General features: G+C 60.1%; 1 protein-coding gene across 1 annotated transcript in view; it reads left to right on the plus strand.

The window, feature by feature from the left end:
• The window catches only part of FAM20C (FAM20C golgi associated secretory pathway kinase), a 36,114-nt gene extending 24,204 nt beyond the window's left edge, over positions 1 to 11,910 (plus strand). Inside the window, exons 4-10 of the mRNA XM_027125523.1 lie at positions 2,843 to 2,935; positions 3,345 to 3,460; positions 8,719 to 8,899; positions 9,438 to 9,547; positions 9,706 to 9,787; positions 10,383 to 10,442; positions 11,008 to 11,910. Of these exons, the coding sequence (XP_026981324.1) occupies positions 2,843 to 2,935; positions 3,345 to 3,460; positions 8,719 to 8,899; positions 9,438 to 9,547; positions 9,706 to 9,787; positions 10,383 to 10,442; positions 11,008 to 11,257 (892 nt within the window). The 3' untranslated portion in view covers positions 11,258 to 11,910. The remainder of the gene's footprint in view (positions 1 to 2,842; positions 2,936 to 3,344; positions 3,461 to 8,718; positions 8,900 to 9,437; positions 9,548 to 9,705; positions 9,788 to 10,382; positions 10,443 to 11,007) is intronic.

Here is an 11,910-nt window from a genome sequence, read left to right on the forward strand (position 1 = left end):
GGCCGTCCTCTAGATCTGCACTGTCCAGGACAGTAGCCACCAGCCACATGTGCCTGTTTATGTGTAAGTTAATTAAAATAAAATGTGAAAGTCGGGTCCTGTGTCCAACATCTGGGTGTGCCTGTGAGGTGTAGAGCATGTCCATCACCGAGGAGAGTCCTGCTGGGCTGGGGAGGGCAGTGCAGGCCACGCTGAGAAGCAGAGTCGGTGACCCGGAGCCCCTGGGTGGGGCGAGAATGGCCGATCCTCCGGCAGCACAGGCGAGAGCTGTGCTGCCAGCCCCGGGCATGGCCCCGGGGACTCTGAGGGCCCACAGCTTCATACACTTTTGTAGGGCTCTCTTTGAGGGACTCTGCCCCAGGAGCTGGTGGTGAGTTCTGATGTATTTTACAACGAAAATAATTCTTAATTCCACGACAGACTGAAAAAATAAAAGGCCGGGGATGTATCGGGTGGGGTTTGCAGGCTGTGCAATTGGGAGACGCTGCCTTGCGGGGAGGGCTGTTCTGGGGTCTGCAGGGAAGAAATCTGACTTAAATCTGCACCAGCTCTTTTCCAGTTTAAACGTCAAAGTCCGTAGAACCAGTGTTGTGTAGACAGTGCTAGGCTCAGCCCGGGATTCTCAGTTAAGTCAGCCACCACCTTCAGTCTCAGAAATGCCCAGTCCCCCAGCCGCTGCAGACCAGGGCGTGGGTGGCTTCCAGTGAGGGAGGCGCACATATTTAATTCGACCCACAGTGTTTTTTAAAAAAGGAAATTTACTTGCCAGCATTTAAAAGTCAGGAGATCCCACCAGGAAGCCTGAACTTGGTTTCCTTATGTCTCAGGAGCCCTGGCCAGCGTGGCCTTCCCTTCTCCCAGGTGCCGAGCAGTCCCCGCCCTGGTGCCAGCCCCCTGCAGGGTCTGTGACTGGGAAATGCACGCCAGCCACCTCCAGCTCCGCCGGGTGACTAGGTGGCCTGTGCCTTGGTCACCAGCAGCCGTCTGCAGGGTATCCCTAAGTGGCTCACAGAGGGACCGGTGCAAGGCCAGGGTGGTCCCCAGTCAGAGTCCTGCCCAGGCCAGAGTTACACCAGCTGGAATCGTGAGCACTGGTCTGTTCCCAGAGTCACAGGCTGGTTCTGGAAAGGCTGATTCAGGTGACATTTGGGGAAGCACGGGGAAAGGGGCGAGTCCCGTCAGGAGCTCTGAGAGCACAGGGGGCGAGGGAACCTCCAGTGGATGTGCAGCCCACTGGACTGAGGCCTGGGTCTGGTCCTCCCTGCATGGCCTCAGTTTCCTGAGGGTGGCTCTCCAGTACTCAATACCTGTGCGTGTGCCTGTGTGCTTAGCAGTGATGTCGGCTGGCGGTTGGGTCCAGATGCTCGGGGTCAGGCGGTCTCTGGCCAACTCGAGCTGCATTTTGGGGAGTGAGGACTCAGGGAAGCCAGGCTGGGAGAGTTACCTGGGGAAATGTGGTGAGTCTCCTGTCGCTGGCGCATTCACGCCTGTACTGGACAGCCTCCGCCTTGAGTGGGCGGTGTGGGCCAGACCATGGGAGGCCCTTGACTCTCACCCGACCTGTTTCCCAGCTCAGAGAAGATCGCTGGCATTTGGTAAATTCTTATTAGGCTGAAGGTTGGGTTTCCTCCCTGGGTGCCGCCAGGTGGCCTCCTGGGGAAATTGTCCCCAGCGGTGGAGGCAGGGCACGGAACGGACCTGGATCTCATGCAGGGAGTGTGTTTGCTCCCACATGACTTTGGACAGTGGGCAAACGCCCCAAAATGTGAGGTCAAAGCCTGGCCCTCACCGTGTTTGCCCCCAGCCGCCTGCTAAGCACTGATGTCTGCAGGGTGACGTCCACCCTTCAGCAGAGTCCTGCACGTGGCCTCCTGCACACCCCCGGGGAGCCCTCTGTGCAGGCAGCGGCCGGGCAGCGACAGCAGGCTGGGGTCAGTTTGTACAACCTGACCCGGGCCCCGGCTCACACCCGGGGAAGTCGCTTGCTCAGGACGGGTCCTCTGCTGCCTGGCCATCCTCACCAGCAGCCTCTCACGAGAATCTGCATATGGTGGGCGGTGGTGGGGGGTGTTGCTCATCATTTAATAACCAGCCCCTGTGGTTATTAAAGCCTGATGGGCAGAGTCTGCCGATTTCCGCAGTGCAGACACTTCCAGGCTGCAGGCTCCCAGCACGAGGTCGCAGAGGTGGGCTGGGAACAGGTGTCCCAGCACGGGTTTCCACCTGCAGACAAGAGGAGCAGCCTCAGCTCAGGAAATAGCTGGGACATCGTGAGATCTAAGTGGTTGTTTTATTTATTTATTTTTTTGCGGTAAGCGGGCCTCTCACTGCTGCGGCCTCTCCCGTTGCGGAGCACAGGCTCCGGACGCGCAGGCTCAGCGGCCATGGTTCACGGGCCCAGCTGCTCCGCGGCACGTGGGATCTTCCCAGACCGGGGCACGAACCTGCGTCCCCTGCATCGGCAGGCGGACTCTCAACCACTGCGCCACCAGGGAAGCCCTAAGTGGTTATTCTTAAATGCAACTTATTTAGCTGTAGGTTTATATCATTTTATTTATTTATTTATTTATTTTGGCCGTGCCACACACCTTGTGGGATCTTACTTCCCCAGCCAGAGATTGAACCCGCACCCTCGGCAGTGAAAGCTTGGAGTCCTAACCATTGGACCACCGGGGAATTCCCTATATAATTTAATTTTTAACAATGACTACATTTAACGACTTGTTCCCAGAATCCTTGGGAATTCGACAGTCAGCTCCCCGGAGTTGGTACGAGCCACACGCCCCCTTCCACTGGGACGACTTCTCTTTGATAAACTTCTGTTTTGTTCCATTTTCTCCAGGCAAATGAGGGAGCAGGAGACGCCCCCTGACTTCTTCTATTTCTCCGATTACGAGAGGCACAATGCAGAGATCGCTGCCTTCCACCTGGACAGGTGAGCCCTCCCGCCGGCACCCTCGTGGCATTGTCACCCCACGGCCGTGCCCTGCTGTGTGCCTGGCTGACAGGAGTTGCCCAGGTGACCCAGGGTAGAGAGCCGGCCGTCGGGAATAAAGGGGAGAAAAGAGGACACTCACAGGGCATCAGCCTCTCTGGCAAGACCAAAGGTCATGAGTCTCGCAAAACTGGGCCCCTTCCCTCCGTGACCACCTGTTTCAGGGCAGCTCTGCCAGCAGAATGCAAATTCTTTGTGGCCTCACAGGCCCCTCTCTGCTGGGGAGGAGGGTGGGCAGCCGACGTGAGGGGTCTGGGCCTAACGGAGGAGAGTGAGGTGTCCACTCAGCTCCGGTGGGAGCGGCTGGAGGGTACGGAGGTGAGGACTCCTTTCCCTGTCCTTCTGCCAGGATCCTGGACTTCCGCCGGGTCCCTCCCGTGGCTGGTAGGATGGTCAACATGACCAAGGAGATCCGGGACGTCACGCGGGACAAGAAGCTGTGGAGAACCTTCTTCATTTCCCCAGGTAACCTCATTCCCCAGGTAACCTGCCCCTGCACCGCGTGCCACACACCCTAAGTCTAAAAGTCTTGATCGTTCCTGACTCCGCCCCCCGGGCTGCCATAGATGTTGTTTCTACCAAAGGCAAAAGGAAATTCGTCACCTCTTCGGGGTTCTCCTCCAGGTGGTCCGGCCAGAGGGGAACTCCGTCCTTTGGACTCCCCCAGATTTAAAACACCCCAGCAAGACCCTCCCGTAGTGGCAGGGGCCATGCTGCGCCCCCCTCCTCCACCAAGTGCCGGCGGGGAGCAGCGACTTCACCTGGTCCCCTGGAGGGTTGACCCTGGTTCCCCTTGCACTCGGGTACCCTGCACGCTCCATGTACCAGGAGGTGCTGACATTTATGAAAACCTTCAAGACTTCATATTATAAACCTTAAGTGCACACATAAACGTAAGTCACGCTCTGCTGAGTTACCTGCCCCAGCCTGTTTCAGTTGTGGTACTTGGGCCTCCACGATCCGCCCATCCCTTTCCCAAGCACTTCCTTTGCGCCAGGCCCTGCGCTGAGCTGTTCCAGGCGCCCACGCTCACTAGGCTTGAGCCATGGAGAACTCTCTTGTATTTCATCTTGGAACATTTTGAGTTGTCCCAGTGATGCTGGCAAAGCAGAGTGGAGTGACCCAGCTGGGACACCGAGATCCACAGAGAGTGGACCTCGCCCCCAGCTCCCCTGCAGGAATGCCTCCGCCATGCCTGGCACCCACCCCAGTTAGTTCATGCCAACAGAAGCCACATAAGCCCTGGATTGTCTGTGTCTGAAGACCTGCTGGCGAATAAAAGCCCAGCCTAGAAACTCCTTTCTTGCAGACTGACGTTCAGATTGACATACTCGGCACGCTTCTCAGCTGCATTCACAAATTCATCAGAACTGAGGCCACACGTCCTTAATTTCATGAAGCTCCATGTTTGTCATCCGTTGCTCACCGAGAGCCTCGTCTGGCTCCTCCTCTCAGAGCCCGTAAAGAGAGGAAAGTAGGGCAGAAACCCACCCACCCGCCCGAGGCAGGAGGCTTCTCATTCCCTTTTGTGTCAGTGTCTCACCCATGTGACCAGAAACCAAAGGGCAAAGTGAGAGCCTGTGCGTCGGGAGGGGTCTTTGGGGGCTTTCCGGGGTCGCCTTGCCTGTGCCCGAGCCGCGTGGGTGGGTGGGACAGGCCCGTCCGGGGGCGTGTGCCCCTGCCTCTGTCGTGGCACAGGTGGGAAGGTTCAGGTGGCGCAGCCACAGCGGCAGGCGCCCCAGCCTCGCCGAGCGCCCGCGTGGGATCCCTCGCTCGGGCCCTGGGTGGCCCATCGTTTCCACATCCCCATTTTTCAATGGTTTAACTGACGTTTGGAGTCTGAACTATCCCCACGGTCAAGATGGTGACCGTGTCCGTCCCCCAGAGTCCCCTCCCGCCCCTGCGTCCCCCCAGACGGCCTGGGGCCACCTTCCATCTGTGCCTTGGGTTGCTTCTGACAGTGGAGGCTGGGCGGCCTTGGGCCTGTTCTTTGTCTTTCCCTCGACGTGGTTATTTTGAGAGTCACCCACACTGTTGCCTGTCCCCGCATTTTCTCTTTCATTTCTGAGCTCTGCCCCGACAGTTGAGGGCCCTGAGCGGAAGGGATGATGTAACCTGCCACAAGGAAAGGGAGGGATTGAAGTTTGAAATCTTGAGAAAGGGACACAAATCAAGGGGTTTCTGCGCTGGATTCCACTTCCTCTGGGGCAGAGGGGCCTCCGAGTTGATGCCCGCTCCGTGTTCTCCTGGGGAAAGGCAGCCTTAGCCTGGGCTTTGAGTGGGGAGTCCTTTCTACAACCAGAAGGTGGAGTCAGCTGTTAGCCTAAGCAGATGAGCTGAGATGCTGGCGTCCCACCCTGTCCTCCACACGAATCATGACTGTCGGTCTCCCTGGTTGTCCCCAAGTACACAGCCTCATGCCGACACCCGTCCTCACCCTGAGCAGAGCCGTCACTCTGACTGGTCGGTTCCGACAGCTGGACCCACTCGGGTTCCCAGCTGCCAGCTGCTCTCCCAGGCCCCGCGGGTTTCTCCGAGAATCCTGCTTGGCGCCCGAGCTCCCCACCTGGGTCGCACTCCTGAACGCTGTCCTCGGAGCAGCTGGCCGCAGGCTCAGCTTGGTCTGCCGCTCCTGACACCCACCTCTCTGACCAGACTGTCTGTGTCCCCACCGCCCTGCTCTGCCAGCCAGACCTCTTCCTGAAAGCCCTGGGGGAGGTTTGCTTTTCTCTTAAGCAGCCAGCTTTGACCTCGTCTTGGAAAACGAAATCTGTCGGGATTCATTTGGACCACTCTGGCTCTGCTTGCACTTCTGCACCCATCGGAGGCCAAACTCACCATAGATGCCGAGCTTCCCTGTAGACTTTAATCCACGCCAGCTCCCTTCCGCCTCCAGGGGCCTGAGTGGGGGCAGGGAGCCCGCGGGGTGAGAGGTGGAGGCGGCCCTCCTGCCGGCAGGCCCGGGGCAGCAGTGTGCGGCCGGAGGTGCAGGGCTACGTTGGACTGTGGGACAGCCGAGTGCCTGCCACCGTGGGGCTGCGCGGAGGCCAGCGGCTGGAGCCCACGTCTTCTACAGAACACGTTCCTCGTGCTTTCCTGGCAGATTCCTATGGACGTGCCTCATATCCTGAGATCAGCCCGCGTCCTCCTGCGCAAATTCTGTGGGCTTCTACAGGGACCCCGTGTGAACCCCCCAGGAGCCTCTCCTGCCCCCTCCCAGCCACTCAGCCCCACTTTTAAATCGGCTCTTTTCCTGCCATGCCAGCTGCGGTCTGGCTGGGTGGTCACTGGGCCTCTGTCCACACACTGTGGTCAGTGCCCACTCAGAGTCCCACTGAGGGCCAGAGGGGTTCCCAGAACTGCACCCGGGCATCCTCAGCGCCCCCCCGCAGAAGCCCTGCCCCACGTGACATCTTGGCAGCCTCCAGCCGGCAAACCCCTGAAACATTCAGAGAACGGCGCACCTGGACCGTCCGGGACCCTCAGGCTGGCAGGTGTTGGTCCTCTGATCGACACTGATCCTCGCAGAGACGAGGCTCCCTGCACAGGCAGTGCATCTCATCCGAGTCCTCTGGGGCTGGAGCAGGCAGGCCCTCCTGGCTATCTGGCCCCGGCCACCCCCAGCTGTCTGGAGTGTCATTGTAAGATGAGCCAGGACTGCCTCCTCCAGCGCCCTCCTCTCCACACGCAGGGCACTGCCATGACCGGCCCCTCACTCCTCCCTCGGGTCACAAGTTTAACACTCAGCCTCAAAACTGCTGCAGCCCCCGTTCAGGGGAGACCGAGGCACAGAGAGGTGAAGGGCCTCCCCCGAGGCTGCACAGCTGAGAAGCTACAGGCTACGGGCTATCGGAGCCCCACGCTGGACGTCCCTTTAGAGACTGGATTTGGGTCTCTGATGAAGAAGAGGCCGTGGGCCCAAGGGACTGCCTGTCTTTTCACATGAGTCCATCTAAAGCCAGTCTAGGCTGTTAGAGGGACCGATTCCAGGGCTCAGAAAAGTATTTTCCTCCTGACAGTGGGCTGAGATTGAACTGTGTCTCCACAGACGAGATCTCAGGCTGATCTTTCTTTGATCGCCTGACAGTCATGACTCAGCAGCAGCTGCGAGATCCTGAGGGGGGGGAAGCAGGGGGTGTGAGGGAGCTGTCTCCCATCCCCGTGTCCCGACCTGCCTGGGACTCTGCGTGTTCAGAGGAGCCGCCGAGCCTGCGCTTCCATTCCAGGGGCTGTGACTGCTGTCTGTAGCCAGAGAAGGTCACAAGTGTCACTCGGGCAGGCTGTGCAGCAGAAGGGGGGACCCCTGGCCCTGGAGGGAAGGGGGCCGGCAGTGGTGCCTGGGGCCCTGGCCCTGTATTTCTGCACACCCCAGGCTCGGGGTTTGTTTCCCCAGCAAAGGAAGGAAGTGGTTGACCCTGAGGACATGGTTCGGTTGGTAACTGCACGGACAGACCCACCGCGCCCAGCACTGAGGAGTGGCTGCAGCCTGCTCCCCGCCCAATGCTTCTCAAATCACTCTTCTCTGTGGGGGTATAATCCACACGTCGTCAAGCCAACATTTGAAGTGTGCCGCTCAGTGGTTTTTAGTACATTCTCAGTGCTGTGCAAGTCACTACTATCTGATTCCAGGACATTTGCTCACCCCGCAGAAACCCCGTCCCTATTCAAAGTCACCCCCGCTCTGCCCGACAGCTGCCATTGTCTCCCCGTGGGTTTGCCTGTTCCCGGCGTTTCACGTGAGCGGTGTCTGGCTTCATCCACTGGGCGTAATGCTCACGGTTCATCCACGTGGTAGCAGGTGTTACACTTCATTCCTTCTGTGGTTTAATACTGTTCCACTTCATGAATGAACCGCACTGTGTTTATCCGCCCATCCCTTGACGAGCACGTGGGTTGGTTCCGCTCTGACTGCCGGAGTGGCCTGCTGTGAACGTCTGTGTGCAAGTGTGTGTGTGGATGTGTCTTCATTCCTCTCGGGCGTGTGCCTGGGAGTGGGATGGCCGGGTCATGCGGTAGTTCTGGGTCCAACTTTCTGACTGTTTTTCGCAGCAGCTGCACCATTTGACATTCCCACCAGCACTGTGTTAGGGACCCAACTTCTCCACACCCTCAACACACTAGTTATTATCTGTTCTTTTGATCAAAACTATCCTCCTGGTTGAGAAACTGTGGACTTGGTTTGCATTTCCCTGGTGACTAACGCTGTCGAGCATCTTTCCGTGTCCTTGTTGGCCATTTCTATATTTTCTTTGGAGAAATATCCTTCGAACTCCTTTGCCCATTTATTGATGGGGCTGTTCATCTTCTCATTACTGAGACGTAAGAACTCTTCTGTGTGCAAATACTGGATGCTTACTAGCTTACGGTTTGCAGGCCTCTCCCCGCCGGCTGAGTCTCACTTTTTTTTCTTGGTATGAGGGCCTTTTTCAAGCCACTGGACAGAATCCCCACAGACTCCAGACTTAGTTTCGAGGGTAACAAGGAAGAGCTCGGGTTCAGGTCCGAGCTCTGAGTCCCGAGCTGTGTGGCCCCAGGGTCTGTGATGCGGGGTTGGAGCAAGCGGCTGAGGTCAGGCGTGAGAGTGTGGGTGAGCCCTGCCCAGGGGAGGGACGAGTCGGATGTGGCGCAGACACGCTGGCCCAGGGTGGGGCGGATGTCCGGGAGGGGCCGGCATGGGGACGCTGCCCGAGTGGCCCCACTGCCTGCGTGTCCCCCACCCACAGCCAACAACATCTGCTTCTACGGGGAGTGCTCTTACTACTGCTCCACGGAGCACGCCCTGTGCGGGCGGCCAGACCAGATCGAGGGCTCGCTGGCCGCCTTTCTGCCTGACCTGGCCCTGGCCAAGAGGAAGACCTGGCGGAACCCCTGGCGACGCTCATACCACAAGCGCAAGAAGGCAGAGTGAGTTGGGCGCACGTTGGGCGGGGACTCCAGGATCCTGACTCCCCGGGGTCTCCAGAGGGCTGGCTTCTGCCCGACCTGCAGCAGGGAACAAGCTCGGTGTGAGGAATGGCAGGGCCAAGTGTGTGGGAGCAGATGATCAGAAAGGGCCCCTCACTTGGGAACTGGGTGCTCACTGGCCTCTGGGATCTGTCCGTGTTAAGACGAGGCTTCAGACCTCTGCTCTTCTTGCAAGAGAGACACGGTCCCTACAGCCACGGAGACGTCCTTGCAAGTGTGCTGTCCAGGCCCCCCCAATACGTGGCATCCGCGTGCTATAGCTCCATCACCTCCCAGCCCCATGCTCCTGTTAATGCAGCCTTAGCCCGCCGCTGGTCGGTATCATCTGCCCACACTCTGTTCTGCGGTGACACCTTTTCTCACCCGGTGCCTGTTGCTGCCCCGTGAAGCCAGTGTACTGAGCTGGGCAGCCCCAGAGGTTGGTTGGGTCCTCCTGTCTACAGGGGAGCCCGCCCTTCTCATGCCGGCTCCCCTGCAGGTGGGAAGTAGACCCTGACTACTGCGAGGAGGTGAAGCAGACGCCCCCCTACGACAGCAGCCACCGCATCCTGGACGTCATGGACATGACCATCTTCGACTTCCTCATGGGTATGTCCGGGGCCACCGGCCTGCCCTGGGAACGCCTGACACAGATCCAGCCACCGTGGTCCTGCTTGTACTCGGTTCTGCCAGCTTGGAGGCCAGACGGGGGAGGGAGGGGACGCCTCTGAGCTGCACACAGGCTCCCAGCAGGCTTGTCCCTACAGGAAACATGGACCGCCATCACTACGAGACCTTCGAGAAGTTTGGGAACAAAACGTTTATCATCCACTTGGACAATGGGAGAGGGTGAGTCCTTCCAGACGCAGCGAAGGGCTGGCCGTGTCCCCACCCAGACCTGGGGGAGCAGGCGCTCTGTGGGGAGGGACGGCCCAGCCCCCAAAGGCCCCCCTATGTGACACAGGGTTCTGGCCAGGACTCCTGTGAGCCTGTGAGCTGGGGAGACTGAGGCCTGCAGTGGGTGTGTGTGCAGGGGACAGACCACTCCAGCGGTCAGAGCTGCAAGTTCTCAGACGCCTCAGGGAATCAGCTCTGGGCACCTGGGCAGTTACGTCTGTGGGTCACGCGTTCCCAGCTGTAGAAGACGCCCCTGCAGCTAGACTCCCGGCTGACCCGCCCTCGAGCCTTCTCCGCTCATTCTGCCCGGACTCACCCCTTCGAACCTCTGCTCAGTCCAGTGGCCAGAAGGTCAGGCCGCTTTCAGGCACCTGCCTCGTCCCAGGCCCTGCACCCGGGGCTGGACAGCAGGGGCCAGGCCCCCGCAACACCAGGCAGGGCCCACGCGGGCACCGCCTGCTCTGATGCTCCCGTCCCAGTGCCTGGGCTCTGCGCACGGTGTCCCCCTGCGAGTGGCCTCTCCACAGCTCTGTTCTTCTTCCCGCAGGTTTGGAAAATACTCCCACGACGAGCTTTCCATCCTGGTGCCTTTACAGCAGTGCTGCAGGTGCGGCTCTGCCCCTCCCCGAGGGCCCCACCCCTGGGCTGGCCCTGTCACTGCACAGGAGGCCGGATGCTGCCGCAGCCGCGGCCGCAGATCAGGCCGAGCCTTCCTGTCCCCACCCCGGCAGTTCCCAGAGCTCCTCCCGGGACCCAGCTCCGTGTCACCGTAATAGCCCACCTTGCAGCGGAAGACACCGAAGCCCCGGGCTCCCACTCTGCCACCTTTCTCGGGGCTCCCAGCCCGGCCCCTCCTTTAGCAGATGGGGAAACAGGCTGTGGGGCTAAACACCTGCTCGGCCCCGGGGCAGCTCTGTGTCGCCTGGCCCAGACAACGAGCAGGCCAAGCCGGGGCTGCCTCCCTCCCCGCTACTGTCTGCCGGGAGTAACGGGGCCCGTTGGACACCGCTGGGCCCACCCGGGCCCCTCCTGGAGGCAGGACCCTCACCACGTGCTTCTGAGAGGCCGGGGCTGGAGTGGGCCAGGGGCTGGGCCGGCACCGCGCTCGGGGCGGCTGCAGCGACGGCCAGGCTCTTCCTCCCGGTGCCGGCCTGACGTCATTCTCCCCGCAGGATCAGGAGGTCCACGTACCTGCGGCTGCAGCTCCTGGCTAAGGAGGAGTACAAGCTGAGTCTGCTGATGGCCGAGTCCCTGCGTAGGGACCGCGTGGCCCCCGTCCTGTACCGGCCGCACCTGGAGGCTCTGGACCGGCGGCTGCGCGTCGTGCTGCAGGCGGTCAGGGACTGCGTGGAGAAGAACGGGCTGCCCGGTGTCGTGGAGGACGACCTCAGCCCCGAGCACAGAGCCTCTGCTGGGAGGTAGTGACCGCAAGCCGTGGCCAGGCCAGCTGCCGGGGCACACGGGCCAACGCAGGAGCGGACGGGCTGCCCGGGGACGCGTGTCCTCACTTTCCAGACCAGGGCGGGCCGGCGGGAGCGCACTCCGCCCCCGTGGACAGAGGCGGCCTGGCGGCGGCCCACCACCCTTTTGTATGGAAAGGAAGCCTTTACTTACTATTTTGTATTTATACCTGGTGTAAATGTACATAAATAGAGACATCTATGCAGACCCCGACCACCCAGCAAGTCACACGGAGGGCCACCCGGCAGGGCCAAGTGCCCCTGCGAAGGGCTCCCCCTCTGGACCGAACGTACAGTAAAAACTCTCCTCCCTGCCTGGGGCTGAGGTGTCTGGGGCTGCAGGAGGCTCCTGAGGCTGTCATGGACTCCCGTCGACAGATGAACACCGTGTAGCTTTCGGGCGACGTGAAGGACCAATCGTTACCTGGCTGCCCAGGCTGCCTCGGGGCACCTTCTGACTTGCTTCGGAAGCCTGTGCACGTGTGTGACTCAGTCATGTGGCCGGGCAGCTGGTTACTTTCACGGCATCTTCGTGGAAGAGTTTGCAATGTGGTAAAGGTGCAATAAAGATTCAGCAAGTGTGTGCTGGGGCCTCGCTGGGGTCTGGGTCCCTCA

The sequence above is a fragment of the Aethalodelphis obliquidens genome, unplaced genomic scaffold (genome assembly GCF_003676395.1).
Source record: "Aethalodelphis obliquidens isolate GAN/ISIS:26980383/991018 unplaced genomic scaffold, ASM367639v1 scaffold30, whole genome shotgun sequence".
Taxonomy (NCBI): domain Eukaryota; kingdom Metazoa; phylum Chordata; class Mammalia; order Artiodactyla; family Delphinidae; genus Aethalodelphis; species Aethalodelphis obliquidens.